The sequence below is a fragment of the Oncorhynchus nerka genome, linkage group LG7, assembly GCF_034236695.1.
Source record: "Oncorhynchus nerka isolate Pitt River linkage group LG7, Oner_Uvic_2.0, whole genome shotgun sequence".
NCBI lineage: Eukaryota > Metazoa > Chordata > Actinopteri > Salmoniformes > Salmonidae > Oncorhynchus > Oncorhynchus nerka.
Genome location: NC_088402.1, coordinates 82006376 through 82024400, shown reverse-complemented (window position 1 = coordinate 82024400; position 18025 = coordinate 82006376). Strand labels below are relative to the sequence as shown.

General features: G+C 46.4%; 1 protein-coding gene across 1 annotated transcript in view; it reads left to right on the top strand.

Annotated features, from left to right (window-relative positions):
• The window catches only part of LOC115132651 (neural cell adhesion molecule L1-like), a 99520-nt gene that overhangs the window by 66330 nt on the left and 15165 nt on the right, over positions 1-18025 (top strand). The window contains exons 5-22 of the mRNA XM_065020872.1: positions 659-855; positions 4245-4367; positions 5027-5197; positions 5743-5857; positions 6101-6285; positions 7698-7829; positions 8084-8227; positions 8314-8425; positions 8627-8787; positions 9264-9423; positions 9994-10118; positions 13256-13357; positions 15218-15415; positions 15575-15645; positions 16045-16267; positions 16762-16877; positions 17200-17416; positions 17502-17621. Of these exons, the coding sequence (XP_064876944.1) occupies positions 659-855; positions 4245-4367; positions 5027-5197; positions 5743-5857; positions 6101-6285; positions 7698-7829; positions 8084-8227; positions 8314-8425; positions 8627-8787; positions 9264-9423; positions 9994-10118; positions 13256-13357; positions 15218-15415; positions 15575-15645; positions 16045-16267; positions 16762-16877; positions 17200-17416; positions 17502-17621 (2672 nt within the window). The remainder of the gene's footprint in view (positions 1-658; positions 856-4244; positions 4368-5026; positions 5198-5742; positions 5858-6100; positions 6286-7697; positions 7830-8083; positions 8228-8313; positions 8426-8626; positions 8788-9263; positions 9424-9993; positions 10119-13255; positions 13358-15217; positions 15416-15574; positions 15646-16044; positions 16268-16761; positions 16878-17199; positions 17417-17501; positions 17622-18025) is intronic.

The following is an 18025-nucleotide window of genomic DNA, read 5'->3' as shown; positions in this document are numbered from 1 at the left end:
CAGGGGCAGGCAGAAGGTCATACACAGGAGGTCCAAAAGGACAACAGTACAGGCAGGGAAAAGGTTAGTAACGTAGTCCAGGCAATAGGTAGATAACATGAAATCCGATAACGATAACATGAAATCCGGCGTCGTTAGTGAGACAGGCAATAACTATTATACATGGGAGGAGTAAATCACAGGAAACCCAGCGCTCATAAAGACGTGTCACAAAACAAACAACACCTCACAGTGACGGGGTGCAAACAACTGAACTAAATAGTTTGTGATAATGACATACAGGTGTGTGAACGGGTGATTAGAATTCAGGTGATTGGGATCTGGAGAGTGAGCTGCGTTCAGGAGATCTATGTGTCTTAGGGTGTAAGTTGGAAGCAGACATTACACTTACTACAGCAAGGGAGACATGTAATTTTACACTCAAGGGACTGTGTCATTTTGTCTCAGCTTGTACTAGGTGGAACAAAATCTCAATTTGTAGAGGAAGAGATGTATATTGAAACGACAGTACAGAAGGCTCAGACTCATTCCTCTATTCAACTCAAACAGAGTTGATTGCAGGGTTAAGCTGTGTCTAACTCTCTGTCTCTGTGTTTTCACTCTCTCTCTGCCTCTCTCTTTATTTCTCTCTTTCTCTCCCGCTCCTTCCCTCTCTCAGTTTCCGCTGGACTAAAGATGGGGAAGAATTTATCCCTGCCAATGACCCGGGCCTGTCGGTGTCTCCGGGTTCTGGAACCTTCATGAAAACCGGGGTGGTGTCAGGCCCCATGAGCCAATACAAGGCCAAATACATCTGCTACGCTGAAAACGCATTAGGAACTGCTGTGTCTAACGAGGTTCAGCTCATCACTGAGAGTGAGTAAAGCAGAAACTCCAGTCCAACATTCCAATGACCACCAACTATGTTTTGTTCCAATATCCATACTAGTACAACAGCTACAGTGCATCCCCATTACATTGATTTTAGTATTACGCTAGTGTGGAGATTTGAACAGCTTGGAACTTGAACATTCTTCCTTTTTTGCATTAGCAGATCTCTTGGCTTGTGTCTGCTGCTGACAATCAGTAGATGAATAATTGTGAAATCTCCCTCACAGAGAGACAAAGTAACACTGTGTGAGGGACAAGGTTAACCAAAAAAATTCCATCAAATCTTTCTAGATTTGAGAGGTTTTTAATGTCAAGGTGTGAAAATCTAGGTTGAGACATCATGCAGCTGCTGGTAAAAGTCTTTGTGTCCTACATTTAACTTAGAATGGATATTATTTTAGCAAAGCTATTGGTTTCTTTATGGATAATAACATAACAATTTATAGTGCCATGATAAGAGCCCCTATGAAGCTGAGTGTGTTTTATAGAGCACTCTGTTGACAACACGTGTGCTACTGAGGTTTAACACGTATATCCTGCTTACCTTCACCTGAAACACACACTCACACACACACAAAAAGAAAACCAGCCCCGTCGCGGATACCGATATCTTGCTTCCAGACAAATTAAACAGCTTCTTTGCTCGCTTTGAGGACAATACAGTGCCACTGACACGGCCCGCTACCAAAACCTGAGGGCTCTCCTTCACTGCAGCCAACGTGAGATTGCAATCGCAATCACACTGCACACCGCCCTAACCCATCTGGACAAGAGGAATACCTATGTAAGAATGCTGTTCATCGATTACAGCTCAGCATTTAACACCATAGTACCCTCCAAACTCATCATTAAGCTCAAGACCCCGGGTCTCGACCCCTCCTTGTGCAACTGGGTCCTGGACTTCCTGACGGGCCATCCCCAGGTGGTGAGGGTAGGAAACATCTCCACCCCGCTGATCCCTAACACTGGGGCCCCACAAAGGTTCTCAGCCCTCTCCTGTACACCCTGTTCACCCATGACTGCGTGGCCATGCACGCCTCCAACTCAATCATCAAGTTTGCAGACGACACTACAGTGGTAGGCTTGATTATCAACAACGACGAGACGGCCTACAGGGAGGAGGTGAGGGCCCTCGGAGTGAAGTGTCAGGAAAATAACCTCACACTCAATATCAACAAAACAAAGGAGATGATCGTGGACTTCAGGAAACAGCAGAGGGATCACCCCCCTATCCACATCGACGGGACAGTAGTGGAGAAGGTGGAACGTTTTAAGTTCCTCGGCGTAAACATCACAGACAAACTGAAATGGTCCATCCACACAGGCAGCGTGGTGAAGAAGGCGCAACAGCACCTCTTCAACCTCAGGAGTCTGAAGAAATTCGGCTTGTCACCAAAAACACTCACAAACCTTTACAGAAGCACAATCGAGAGCATCCTGGCGGGCTGTATCACCGCCTGGTACGGCAACTGCTCCGCCACATCCGTAAAGCTCTCCAGAGGGTAGTGAGGTCTGCACAATGCATCACCGGGGGCAAACTACCTGCCCTCCAGGACACCTACACCACCCGATGTCACAGGAAGGCCAAAAAGATCATCAAGGACAACAACCACCCAAGCCACTACCTGTTCACCCCACTATCATCCAGAAGGCGAGGTCAGTACAGCTTCTATCTCAAGGCCATCAGACTGTTAAACAACCATCACTAACATTGAGTGGCTGCTGCCAACATACTGACTCAAATCTCTAGCCACTTTAATAATGAAAAATGGATGTAATAAATGTATCACTAGTCACTTTAAACAATGTCACTTTATATAACGTTTACATACCATACATTACTCATCTCATATGTATATACTGTACTCTATACCATCTATTGCATCATGCCTATGCCGCACGGCCATCACTCATCCATATATTTATATGTACATATTCTTATTCATTCCTTTACACTTGTGTGCATAAGGTAGTTGTTGTGAAATTGTTAGATTACTTGTTAGATGTTACTGCACGGTCGGAACTAGAAGCACAAGCATTTCGCTACACTTGCAATAACATCTGCTAACCATGTGTATGTGACCAATAAAATTTGATTTGATTTGACTCTCTCACAAACACACATGCACGCACACACACACACTCTTCTCACAAACACACACATACAAACATACACACTCTCTTCTCACAAACACACACACACATCTACCTGTATCTCCGTCTCTCTCTCTCCAGAAACCTCCTTCTCAGTTTCCCTGACGACGAGGTCTAGTTGATATCGTGCAGCAACAGAACAGCAACATCTTTAGTTTGCTAGGTCTGCTGGGATTATTAACGATGAGAACAAGAGAGAAGAGAGCACACAGACACACACAGATTATGCGATGACTCACAAAGCATTCAGCATCCTACTTCTGGAGCATAACACTGTTTGCCTGTAAACAAGTGGTCTACTGCTTGCATTCTGAGTTGTGTTGAAAAGGCTTATATCATCAACACTTTGGCTAACGCAACAGGTATTTTGCATTGTAAGCCTTGTCACGGGCATGTATAACACTTATGTTGACATGGGTGTTATGAGTTGACATACATGCTATGAGATGACATTGTGTCAGCATATTTCTTATTATAGCTTCACGGTCGTTATTCGTTTATTGTTTTGTATAGTTTGTTCAAGTGTTCTCTGTTCATTAAATTCACGATGAACACATACCATGCTGCATTTTGGTCCTCCGATCCTTCCAACCACTCCTCCTCAGACGAGGAGGACGACGATCGTGACAGACATACGTGCTATGAGTTGACGTACGTGTTGAGTTGACGTACGTGTTATGAGTTGACATAGGTGTTATGAGTTGACATACGTGCTATGAGTTGACATACGTGCTATGAGTTGACATACTTGTTATGAGTGGACATGGTGTTATGAGTGGACATGGTGTTATGAGTGGACATAGGTGTTATGAGTTGACATACGTGCTATGAGTTGACATACTTGTTATGAGTGGACATGGTGTTATGAGTTGACATGGTGTTATGAGTTGACAAGAAACTATTATATGGGATTAAACATGCTCATAACAAGTAATACATACTACATGATGTATACACGCTCATAACAAGTAATACATACTACATGATGTATACACGCTCATAACAAGTAATACATACTACATGATTTATACATGCTCATAACAAGTAATACATACTACATGATGTATACACGCTCATAACAAGTAATACATACTACATGATGTATACACGCTCATAACAAGTAATACATACTACATGATTTATACACGCTCATAAGAAGTAATACATACTACATGATACCAGCCTAAAGAGTTAGTGACATCGCTCTGTCTCCCTTTCAGACACCCCGGCCCTGCAGAAAGAGCAGAAGGTGAAGAAGAAGGTGGAGGAAGGAGAGAGTGTGGTACTGAAATGTAACCCTCCCTTCAGCACTGTTCCTCCTGTCATCCACTGGATGGACGAGCGTGAGTATCTCTCTCTGTTTTACTCATCCTTTATCTGCCTCTCCATCTCCTTTGACCATCTGACTTTTCATGGTGTGTTCTTTTTGCTGAATAAAACATAAATAAACTACAGGTATATTCTCCCTCCTTCTCTTCCCCTTCCCCCCTACTTCCCCTCCCTGCTCCTTCTCTTCTCCCTCCCTCCCCTCCCCACTCCTACTCTTCTCCCTCCCCTCCCCCTACTCCCCCTCCCCACTCCTACTCTTCTCCCTCCCCTCCCCTCCCCCTACTCCCCACTCCTACTCTTCTCCCTCCCCTCACCCTACTCCCCTCCTACTCTTCTCCCTCCCCTCCCCCTACTCCCCCTCCCTGCTCCTTCTCTTCTCCCTCCCCTCCCCCTGCTCCTTCTCTTCTCCCTCCCCTCCCCCTACTCCCCCTTCCTGCTCCTTCTCTTCTCCCTCCCTCCCCCTACTCCCCCTCCCCACTCCTACTCTTCTCCCTCCCCTCCCACCTCTCCCCTCCCCGCTCCTTCACTTCCTTCCCCCTACTCCCCCCTCCCTGCTCCTTCTCTTCTCCCTCCCTTCCCCCATACTCCCCCTCCCCTCCCCACTCCTTATCCTCTCACTCCCCTACTCTCCCCTCCCCACTCCATCTCTTCTCCCCCCCTCCCTCCCCTCCAGGAATGCATCACATTGAGCTAAATGATCGTGTAACCCAGGGCCGGGACGGGAACCTATACTTCTCTCACGTCACCGTCGATGACACCCGTATTGACTACACCTGTAACGCCCAGTACCTCAGCGCTCGCACCATCCTCTCCAAGGAACCCATCACCCTGACTGTTACAACCTGTAAGTACACCGTCACTCACCATGGTAACACAGTACTATAACTGTTATGACCTATAATGCCCAGCACCTCAACGCTCCAACCATCCTCTTTAAGGAACCCATCATCCTCACCGTTACAACCTGTAAGTACACCGTCACTCACCATGGTAACACAGTACTCTAACTGTTATGATGGTGGATGGATTATCTTGGCAAAGGAGAAATGCTCACTAACAGGGATGTAAACAAATTTGTGCACAAAATGTGGGTATAGAACATTTTTGGGATCTTTTAATTTCAGATCATGAAACATGGGACCAACACTTCACATGTTACTTTCATATTTTTGTTCAGTGTATATTTAAAACCAAATACTTTCAGACTTTTACTCAAGTAGTATTTTACTGGGTGATTTTCACTTTTACTTTTACTTTTCTATCAAGGTATCTTTACTTTTACATTTTCTACCACTGTATGAACCTCTGTTTCTGTCTGTCTGTCTGTCTGTCTGTCTGTCTGTCTGTCTGTCTGTCTGTCTGTCTGTCTGTCTGTCTCTCTCTCACCAGCTAACTCAGTGGTTCGGAGCCGAAGGCCCCAGATGATGAGGCCCTCGGGGACCCACAGCACTTACCTCGCCCTCCGGGGCCAGAGCCTGGAGCTAGAGTGCATCGTCCAGGGCCGGTAAGTCTAACTCTCTCTCTGTCTGTGCACAGGCACGGCTAGGTCAATCAAAGCGAGCCTGTTAGATGTTCCTCTTGACCTATCTTGCCTCTTTTTCGCTCTCTCTCCCCCTCTCCTTCTCTTTCTTCCTCTCTTTCCCTTCCTCCTCCACACCCCCCTTCCTTCCCCTCTCTCTCCCTCCCTCCACTCCCCCTCTTGGCTCCACCATCCCACCCTCCCTCTTCGCACTCCCTCCCCCTCCAGCCCTACCCCTACAGTCCAGTGGGTGAGGAAGGACGGTCAGCTGTCCGAGTCCCGTACGTCCAGACATCTGTTTGACCGTCTGCTGCGCATCAGCAACATCTCAGATAGCGACGGGGGAGAGTACCAGTGTTCAGTCAACAACTCACAGGGCAAGGTCACACACACCTACACCGTTAGCGTCGAAGGTAAACAAGACAACACACACACACACACTGTTTCCTCTCTCGTTTACCTGCTAAGGTTACTGCTGTGGCTGTGTGTTGATGTGTTTTCCACTATGCCCTCATGCGTTACAGTACGTACATATGATCTTGTGTGTTGTGTGTCATACTGCTGTTGTCTGTTGATGCTTTTCTATGTGACGTATAACATTATTGTTGTCTATTCTGTATGTTGTGTTCTATGCTGTCTGTTGTGTTCTGTGCTGTCTGTTGTGTTCTGTGCTGTCGGTTGTGTTCTGTGCTGTCTGTTGTGTTCTGTGCTGTCTGTTGTGTTCTGTGCTGTCTGTTGTGTTCTATGCTGTCTGTTGTGTTATGTGCTGTCTGTTGTGTTCTGTGCTGTCTGTTGTGTTCTGTGCTGTCTGTTGTGTTCTGTGCTGTCTGTTGTGTTCTGTGCTGTCTGTTGTGTTCTGTGCTGTCTGTTGTGTTCTATGCTGTCTATTGTGTTCTGTGCTGTCTGTTGTGTTCTATGCTGTGTTCTGTGCTGTCTGTTGTGTTCTGTGCTGTCTGTTGTGTTCTGTGCTGTCTGTTGTGTTCTGTGCTGTCTGTTGTGTTCTATGCTGTCTGTTGTGTTCTGTGCTGTCTGTTGTGTTCTATGCTGTCTGTTGTGTTCTGTGCTGTCTGTTGTGTTCTGTGCTGTCTGTTGTGTTCTGTGCTGTCTGTTGTGTTCTATGCTGTCTGTTGTGTTCTGTGCTGTCTGTTGTGTTCTATGCTGTCTGTTGTGTTCTGTGCTGTCTGTTGTGTTCTATGCTGTGTTCTGTGCTGTCTGTTGTGTTCTATGCTGTCTGTTGTGTTATATGCTGTCTGTTGTGTTCTATGCTGTGTTCTGTGCTGTCTGTTGTGTTCTATGCTGTCTGTTGTGTTCTATGCTGTCTGTTGTGTTCTGTGCTGTCTGTTGTGTTCTATGCTGTCTGTTGTGTTCTATGCTGTCTGTTGTGTTCTGTGCTGTCTGTTGTGTTCTGTGCTGTCTGTTGTGTTCTATGCAGTCGGTTGTGTTCTATGCTGTCTGTTGTGTTCTGTGCTGTCTGTTGTGTTCTGTGCTGTCGGTTGTGTTTTGTGCTGTCTGTTGTGTTCTGTGCTGTCGGTTGTGTTCTATGCTGTCTGTTGTGTTCTGTGCTGTCTGTTGTGTTCTGTGCTGTCTGTTGTGTTCTATGCTGTCTGTTGTGTTCTATGCTGTCTGTTGTTTTCTATGCTGTCTGTTGTTTTCTATGCTGTGTTCTGTGCTGTCTGTTGTGTTATAAGCTGTCTGTTGCTGTCTATAAGGTCTGTTGTTGTCTATGCTGTCTGTTGTCTATGCTGTCTGTTTAACTAATAGCATATTGATGGTTTGTGTTGTGTATCATAATGTTGTGTATAATGCTGTGCTGTTTGTTGCGCAGCGGCTCCATACTGGACCAAGGAGCCAGTAAGCCAGCTCTATGCCCCAGGAGAGACGGTGAAACTGGACTGTCAGGCTGATGGCATCCCGTCTCCTGCTGTCGCCTGGAGCATCAACGGAAAACCCATCACAGGTGTGGAATAACGCACGTTACTCTTACACATACAGTTGACCTATGCATTAACAAGGTTTAGCAACAAACTCAGCTTATTACACCTGCTAATGATGTGCTTAGTTCAAATTAGAATATTTTTGTCTTTCGGCTATTACCAACTCTAAAAATATAACTTCAAATGTCATTTTTCCTCATGACTCTGCCAGTCAGTATTGTGCTTTGGTAGGATGCTGTGATGACTTGCTCTAATGTGTGTGTGTGTCTCTCCCCAGGCAAAGACCCAACCCCTAGGCGTACTATGAGAGATGGAACTGTGATTCTGATAGATGTGGTCTTCACTGATACAGCAGTCTACCAGTGTCAGGCCCACAACAAACACGGAACCATCCTAGTCAATACCTACATCTTCGTCATCGGTGAGGGGGAGCTGTGTGTGTGTGTGTGTGTGTGTCAACAACAAATATGTCACATTGATAAACCTGTACCTTGTATCCTGTTCCAGAACTGCCTCCTCAGATCCTGAATGCTGACGGACAGAAGTACAACTTCACAGAGGGACAGAAGGCTGTACTGCAGTGTCAGACCTTCGGCTCTCCCAGACCTAAAGTAACATGGTAAGACACACACCTGTATGAGTATATATTGTGTTCTATTCTAAGAAACTATCTTGTTTAATTCGATTCAGATAGTCTTCCATTAAGGAAGGAATGTGTCTTTATTGATGACCAGTCAGCCAAAATGCTGCCTTAAGGATGCTTAACGAGGGTCTGGGTTTCCCACCCTCTCTGGCTGTGTTTTCTCTATTTCCTATCCAGGGAGAGGAACAGCAGCGCTTCTCTACTGGCTGAGCCCAGGGTTAACCTGCTGACCAATGGAAACCTCCAGATCACCAACGTCTCCCACGGCGACGAGGGCCTGTACACCTGCTCCGTTAGCAATACCAACCTGTCAATCAACGCTGACCTGGATGTCATGAGTGAGTAGGCCATGAAACACACACACTCCTCAAACCCTGCCTGCAGCTGTCTCTGTAACCCTCCCCTCCCTCTTTACACTCTCTCTCATCTCTCTCTCTCCCCATTTTTCTACCACTCTCTCTCCTCATCTCTCTCCCACTCTCTCTCCTCATCTCTCTCCCACTCTCTCTCCCACTCTCTCTCCCCATCTTTCTCCCACTCTCTCTCCTCATATCTCTCTCTCCTCATCTCTCTCTCTCCCCATCTTTCTCCCACTCTCTCTCCTCATCTCTCTCTCTCCCACTCTCTCTCCTCATCTCTCTCTCTCCCCATCTTTCTCCCACTCTCTCTTCTCATCTCTCTCCTCATCTCTCTCCCACTCTCTCTCCCCATCTTTCTCCCACTCTCTCTCATCTCTCTCTCCCCATCTCTTTCCCACTCTTTCTCCTCATCTCTCTCTCTCCCACATCTCTCTCTCCCCATCTCTCTCTCTCAGACAGGACAGTGATCCTGTCTCCTCCTGGGTCTCTGCTTGTTCAGCCTGGTAAGACGGCCATCTTTACCTGCCTGGCACAGGTGGACCCCAAACTGACCCCTCCACACATTCAGTGGAAGAGGAGCGGACAGGAACTCTTTCAGTCATACGCCGAGGACAAGTAAGGACATATTTACTGTGTGTCTGTGTCCGAGAAGGCTGTGTGTGTGTGTCCGAGAAGGCTGTGTGTGTGTGTCCGAGAAGGCTGTGTGTGTGTGTCCGAGAAGGCTGTGTGTCTGTGTCCGAGAAGGCTGTGTGTCTGTGTCCGAGAAGGCTGTGTGTCTGTGTCCGAGAAGGCTGTGTGTCTGTGTCCGAGAAGGCTGTGTGTGTGTGTCCGAGAAGGCTGTGTGTGTGTGTCCGAGAAGGCTGTGTGTCTGTGTCCGAGAAGGCTGTGTGTGTGTGTCCGAGAAGGCTGTGTGTGTGTGTCCGAGAAGGCTGTGTGTGTGTGTCCGAGAAGGCTGTGTGTGTGTGTGTGTCCGAGAAGGCTGTGTGTGTGTGTGTGTCCGAGAAGGCTGTGTGTGTGTGTCCGAGAAGGCTGTGTGTGTGTGTCCGAGAAGGCTGTGTGTGTGTGTCCGAGAAGGCTGTGTGTCTGTGTCCGAGAAGGCTGTGTGTCTGTGTCCGAGAAGGCTGTGTGTGTGTGTAATGACGATGATCTCAATCACGATCGTGACCAAGAATACATTATTTCCAGGTACACATTTGAGGGCCCAGACCTGATTGTGGCCAATGTGCAGACAGAAGACGAGGGTGTTTACACCTGTGAGGTCATCACCAACCTGGACAGGGTTGAGGCCAGCGGGTCCATCATTATAGTCGGTATGGAAATATCTATTGTATTATTTTTAATTGTATTCTCTTCTATTCTATGAAGAAGACATTTTTTAAATTATTTTTTAAATTTAACCTTTGTTCGATGGGGTTAAGGTTCTTGAGGTTTTTCCACACTGATCTCGACAAACCATTTCTGTATGGACCTCGCTTTGTGCACGGCGGCATTGTCATGCTGAAACAGGAAAGGGCCTTCCCCAAACTGGTCCCACAAAGTTGGAAGCACAAAACTGTCTAGAATGTCATTGTATGCTGTTAAGATTTCCCTTCACTGGAACTAAGGGGCCCGAACCATGAAAAACAGCGCCAGACCATTATTCATCCTCCCCCAAACTTTACAGTTGGCACTATGCATTAGGGCAGGTAGCATTCTCCTGGCTTCCGCCAAACCCAGATTCGTCCATCGGACTGCCAGATGGTGACGCATGATTCATCACTCCAATAGTGGCGAGCTTCCACACCACTCCAATGGCGGTGAGCATCCACATCACTCCAATGGCGGCGAGCGTCCACGCCACTCCAATGGCGGTGAGCTTCCACACCACTCCAATGGCGGCGAGCGTCCACACCACTCCAATGGCGGCGAGCGTCCACACCACTCCAATGGCGGTGAGCTTCCACACCACTCCAATAGTGGCAAGCTTCCACACCATTCCAATAGTGGCAAGCGTCCACATCACTCCAATAGTGGCAAGCTTCCACACCACTCCAATGGAGGCGAGCTTCCACACCATTCCAATAGTGGCAAGCGTCCACATCACTCCAATAGTGGCAAGCTTCCACACCACTCCAATGGAGGCGAGCTTCCACACCACTCCAATAGTAGCAAGCGTCCACATCACTCCAATAGTGGCAAGCTTCCACACCACTCCAATGGAGGCGAGCTTCCACACCACTCCAATAGTGGCAAGCTTCCACATCACTCCAATAGTGGCAAGCTTCCACATCACTCCAATAGTGGCAAGTTTCCACACCACTCCAATGGAGGCGAGGTTCCACACCACTCCAATGGCGGCGAGCTTCCACACCATTCCAATAGTAGCAAGCGTCCACATCACTCCAATAGTGGCAAGCTTCCACACCACTCCAATGGAGGCGAGCTTCCACACCACTCCAATCGTGGCAAGCTTCCACATCACTCCAATAGTGGCAAGCTTCCACATCACTCCAATAGTGGCAAGCTTCAACACCACTCCAATGGAGGCGAGGTTCCACACCACTCCAATGGCGGCGAGCTTCCACACCATTCCAATAGTAGCAAGCGTCCACATCACTCCAATAGTGGCAAGCTTCAACACCACTCCAATGGAGGCGAGGTTCCACACCACTCCAATGGCGGCGAGCTTCCACACCATTCCAATAGTGGCAAGCGTCCACATCACTCCAATAGTGGCAAGCTTCCACACCACTCCAATGGAGGCGAGCTTCCACATCACTCCAGCTGACACTTGACATAGCACGTGGTGATTTTAGGCTTATGCGCGGCTGCTCGGCCATGAAAATCCATTTCATGAAGCTCCCGTTGCTTCGAGAGGCAGTTGCAACAGAGGATAGATGATTTTCACGTGCTACGCACTTCAGCACTCGGCAGTCCCGTTCTGTGAGCTTGTGTGGCCTACCACTTTGCGGATAAGCCGTTGTTGGTCCTAGACGTTTCCACTTCACAATAACAGCACTTACAGTTTACCGGGGCCGATCTTGCAGGGCAGACATTTTACGAACTTGTTGGAAAGGTGGCATCCTATGACGGTATCTCTTCAGTAAGGCCTTTCTACTGCCAATATTTTCTATGGAGATTGCATGACTGTGTGTTCGACTTTACACACCTGTCATTTGAAAGGGTGTCCACATACTTTTGTGTATATTGTTTGCTTAGAAAAATGTAGAAATGATTTGTTTTGGAAAGGCAGTGCAGGTTTAGTGGAGAGGGAATCGATGGGACAGCCAAGGAGAAACCAAAACAAACGGCCTTCTTCAACAGCCCACCGGAGCTGCATCTCTGAATGGTCAGTCACTCCATTGGAGCTGCTTCTCTGAATGGTCAGTCACTCCATTGGAGCTGCTTCTCTGAATGGTCAGTCACTCCATTGGAGCTGCTTCTCTGAATGGTCAGTCACTCCATTGGAGCTGCTTCTCTGAATGGTCAGTCACTCCATTGGAGCTGCTTCTCTGAATGGTCAGTCACTCCATTGGAGCTGCTTCTCTGAATGGTCAGTCACTCCATTGGAGCTGCATCTCTGAATGGTCAGTCACTCCATTGGAGCTGCATCTCTGAATGGTCGGTCACTCCATTGGAGCTGCATCTCTGAATGGTCAGTCACTCCATTGGAGCTGCTTCTCTGAATGGTCAGTCACTCCATTGGAGCTGCATCTCTGAATGGTCAGTCACTCCATTGGAGCTGCTTCTCTGAATGGTCAGTCACTCCATTGGAGCTGCTTCTCTGAATGGTCAGTCACTCCATTGCCAGTAGCGTAACACCCACGTGAATAATAAAACAGAAGACATCAGAACTTTGAAATAACACATATGGAATCATGTAGTAACCAAAAAAAGTGTTAAACAAATCAAAATATATTTGTGATTTTTTTTAAAGTAGCCACCCTTTGCCTTGATGACAGCTTTGCACACTCTTGGCATTCTCTCAACCAGCTTCATGAGGTAGTCACCTGGAATGCATTTCAATTAACAGGTGTGTCTTGTTTAAAGTTAATTTGTCAATTGTCTTTCCTTAATGCGTTTGAGCCAATCAGCGACGACAGTTAAGTGTGTTCATAAATTCCCTCTGGAGTTCCAGAGTGCACCCCAGGCGTTTGTAAATTCAGAGCGTTGGAGCGTACAGAGGGCCGAGGAGTAGGGTTCATCCGAGCGTTCTGACCTTACAATGGCAGTCAAGCACCCAAGCTATCTAAAGTTAGTTAGCTGGCTTGCTAGCTACTTGCAGATACAAATGAGAGAACACCTCACTCTGACCGTTTTACTCGCCCTAGCAGAGCTGATTAGGCTGTGCAAGGCAGAAACCAAAAGGTGCACCGAGTGGGAGCCCCTGGACTGACTTGGGGAAACCCTGAATATGTTCTGTTAACGATGTCTTTAATATACCTCTCTGTGTTTCTCCCTCTTCCAGACCGTCCAGACCCCCCCACCCAGCTCCAGGTCTCTGACCCTAAGGACCGCAATGTCACCCTGAGTTGGACCGCAGGAGATGACCACAACAGCCCTGTCATAGGTAGTCTAACAACCAACACACTGACACTAGAATGACCACAACATGACCACAACCACCCTGCAGTAGGCTGACAACCAACACACTGACACTAGAATGACCACAACATGACCACAACCACCCTGCAGTAGGCTGACAACCAACACACTGACACTAGAATGACCACAACATGACCACAACCACCCTGCAGTAGGCTGACAACCAACACACTGACACTAGAATGACCACAACATGACCACAACCACCCTGCAGTAGGCTCACAGCCAAGTCATGGAGACAGTTTGAGCTACTCCAGGAAGAGACGTTGCAGGCTATAGCTCAATGCTGCACTCCCTTATTGCGTCATTCAAGTTGAAGGCCGACCGGGGTACCGCAGGCTGCAATTAGAAACACAATTCTCCTTAGGACTTCTTCTCTGTGCCATTTTTAAAGAATTAGTTCAAGGACATACATCTGGTACCATGATTGTAATTGATTTTATATTTATTTACACAAAGATTGACCACGAAGTGTGCCATTTTTCAATTCACTATAATGTGCTGCTAACAATGCCTGCAGTACTGCGGTCGGCCTTGAACCTCCGTGGCTTAAATGAGATGGGGCAGTCATTCTCCCCTGCTCTCAACAGACACTGATCCCTGACCTCATTTCAAATGGTATTTGTTTTGTTTTAAATAGTCTACATGCTTTTGATTGAGCTTGCCTAGCTGGCCCAATGGAACCAATCAAACAGCCCCAACAGTGCTAACTGCAAACCCTGCCTATCTGTCACCTCAGGCAAGCTCAATCAAATGCTCAGAATGATTAGAACCCAGGTCTGATTGATACTACAGCCCTGTGATGCTTGAAACTACAAACCCATAGCTGTCCTATCATGTATCTCCCCTGGGAGAGTATTCGTTTCAGTGGAGATGACCACAGCTGTCCAGGCCTGAGACAGAATAGACACTGCTGACTGACTTTGATAACAACATCACTTTGAGTTACCAACCCCATACCATACAATCATTATATCATCATATCTCTCCTGAGAGCACGGAAGTCTGTTTTCTCATTACATGGACTGAGTGATTTCTGCATTGTCATATTTTACTTCATCTCTTCTGCTTAGTGGTTAAGTCATTGGACCATTGGACCCCTGCATTGTCACTGATTCTCTCTCTCTCTCTCTCTTCTCTCTGTTTTCTCTCGCTCTCTCTTCTCTCCTCTTTTCTCTCTCTTCTCTCCTCTTTTTCTCTCTCTTTCTTTTCTCTCTCTCTTTCTTTTCTCTCTCTTCTCTTTCTTCTCTTTTCTCTCTCTTCTCTCTCGCTCTCTCTTTTCTCTCTCGCTCTCTCTTTTCTCTCTCGCTCTCTTTTTTCTCTCTCACTCTCTCTTTTCTCTTTCTCTCTTTTCTCTCTCTTTCTCTCTTTTCTCTCTCGCTCTCTCTTTTCTCTCTCGCTCTCTCTTTTCTCTCTCGCTCTCTCTTTTCTCTCTCACTCTCTCTTTTCTCTTTCTCCCTTTTCTCTCTCGCTCTCTCTTTTCTCTCTCGCTCTCTCTTTTCTCTCTCACTCTCTCTTTTCTCTTTCTCTCTTTTCTCTCTCGCTCTCTCTTTTCTCTCTCGCTCTCTCTTTTCTCTCTCGCTCTCTCTTTTCTCTCTCACTCTCTCTTTTCTCTTTCTCTCTTTTCTCTCTCGCTCTCTCTTTTCTCTCTCGCTCTCTCTTTTCTCTCTCGCTCTCTTTTTTCTCTCTCACTCTCTCTTTTCTCTTTCTCTCTTTTCTCTCTCCTCTCTCTTTTTCTCTCTCTTTCTTTTCTCTCTCCTCTCTTTTTCTCTCTCTTTCTTTTCTCTCTCTCTCTCTTTTTTCTTCTCTCTCTCTCTCTCTCCAGTGTTTGTGGTGGAGTTTGAAGATGGTGACTCTAAGGAGCGGGGTTGGGAGGAGCTGAAGAGAGTCAGTGGAACTCATGAGAGCGTGACCATTTCTCTGCAACCATACATGTCCTACCGCTTCCGGGTCATCTCCATCAACAACATCGGGAAGAGTGACCCCAGCATGCCCTCTGACCTTCACAGCACCCCACCTCAAGGTTAGATATTATAATATATCAAAGTTAAATGTCAAGTAGAGATGAACCAGGCTAAATGTTCTAAATGATCCAATACATGGAACACATCTTTAATGGTTTAATAAAGCTTCCAAGCTTTAATGCTTTAATTAAGCTTGAATTATTCCAACTCCTCCACAGCTCCAGACAATAACCCAGAGAATGTGAGGAGTGAGTCTACAGACCCAGACACCCTGGTCATCACATGGGAGGTGAGGCTTGTTAAATCAAATAAAGATATGTAACCCATTATTATTATTAGCTTTATTACTATTATTATTATCATTCATATTATTACTATCACTATCATTACTATTACTTTCATCATTATTGTTATCATTATTATCAATATTATTATCATTATTATTACTATTATTAATATCAATATTATTATCATCATTATTATTATTACTATTATCATTACTAGTGTTATCATTGTATTATCATTATTACTATTATTATTGTCATTATTATTGTCATTATTATTATTATTGTTATTACCCTTACTATTATTGTCCCCTACCACCACACACTAGAACATTTTCAAAATGTTTTTGTTATTATTGTAGGAAGGGCTGATTGGCTCATATCCCTGTATGTCACTGTCACAGGAGATGGACAGGCGTGTGTTTAACGGCCCAGAGTTCCACTACAAGGTGTTCTGGAAAAGGGTGGTAGGTGACACAACCTGGTACTCTAATGTCTCCACTGAGCCACCGTACATCGTCACTGAAGTGGGCAACTTCTCCGCCTTTCAAATCAAAGTTCAGGCTGCCAATCAGAAAGGAGAGGGACCTGAGCTAGACCCTGTGACTGGTTACTCTGGAGAGGACAGTAAGATTTTGTTTTAGAATTCCCGCTTTCTGTAATTATCTCTCTCTCTCGCTACTGTGTTCTCTCCTCTCTTTCTGTAATGATCTCTCTCTCTCTCTCTACTGTGTTCTCTCCTCTCTTTCTGTAATTATCTCTCTCTCTCGCTACTGTGTTCTCTCCTCTCTTTCTGTAATGATCTCTCTCTCTCTGGCTACTGCGTTCTCTCCTCTCTTTCTGTAATGAAAGAGAGGAGAGAACATATTATGTATATATACAGAGGTGTCTAACTCTCTCCCCTGAACACTCCCTCTGTTTCTGTCTCTCCCTCACTCTCATTCCTGCTGTTCTCATTCTCTCCTCTTATTCTCCCTCTAATGATGACCAATTAGTCTATTGTGTTCACCGGTAAACAATACAATAATAAACACTCAAGTGATTATGATGCTGAGCAAGATAATGATTGTATCTTTCTCTCCCCTCTCTGCATCTCTCTCTTCCCCCCCCCCTTCCTCCAGTCCCCCTGAAGGCTCCTCAGAATGTGGCTATGGTGCTGCTCAACAGTTCAGCCATCAGGGTGACATGGGAACCAGTGAACGAAAAGACTGTCAGAGGACACCTGCTGGGATATAAGGTGACTTGCACCTTGTCCATGTTCAACTCCAGCTCTGGCACTGAAATAGCTTCTACTACAAGAGAGATACAATGACTGTCAATTTCCTGTCCCCTTTACTCCTCCCCCCCTCTGTGTCATATCAACATCATAACCATGACATTATGGCCACATAGAGCTTTATAACTTCTTCCCTCCCAGATCCACCTGCTGAGGTTTGGCTCCAGGGGCCACCACCGGGGCTGCATACATTACACATCATAAACATGACCTCACAGCTACATAGAGCTACATAGAGCATTATTACAGCTTATAACCTTCCTCTGCCCTCTCTCCTCACCAGATCCACCTGCTGAGGTTTGGCTCCAGGGGCCACCACCAAGGCCGTAGGGCTAGAGAGCCAGACACCAGTGTTGAGGTGGAGACAGGGCCCAAAGAGGAGAAGAGGGTCCTGGGGGGACTCAGACCCTACTCTCACTACACCATCACTGTCACTGTGTTCAACAGCAAGGGAGAGGGCCCCCCCTCCAAGACCCTGTCCTTTGAAACTAACGAGGGAGGTGAGAGAAAGGGAAAAGCAGGGGGGGGACAGTGTACACTGCAGTGGAAGGATACTCTAATCAAGCGTGCCTGTGTTCCTGTCAGCTCCTGGCCCCCCGATGTCCTTACGCCTGGACAGCCATGCAGGCACAGAGATGACCCTACACTGGACACCTCCTGCCCAACCCAACGGAGTTCTCAAAGGATACCTGCTGCAGTACCAGAGTGGTTACCTTACTACACCTCTCCCCCTTAACTGGCTATCTTTAATTAGACGAGGGTAGTCTAGTAATCTAGTGATGTGCCCTTGAGCAAGGCACTTAATCCTAATTACTCCTTTAAATTACTAAAATGTAAATATGTGTGTTCAACTGACTGTCATAGTAAGTCTACACGTCTTGTCTGTTTCTCTGTCTTGTAAAAGACAACAGTGCTACTTATTATCATATGGTATCACTGATCTATCTCTATCTCTGTTGTTTCTCAGTGACATATTGTTGATGTATTACCAGTCACTTCTAGAGATGGCTAGTGAATTATATATCAATCATATTCCATCAATCCATCAAGACAAACCTACATAACGTCATAGACCATTCCTCAAATTCTGTCAGAGACAAACCTACATA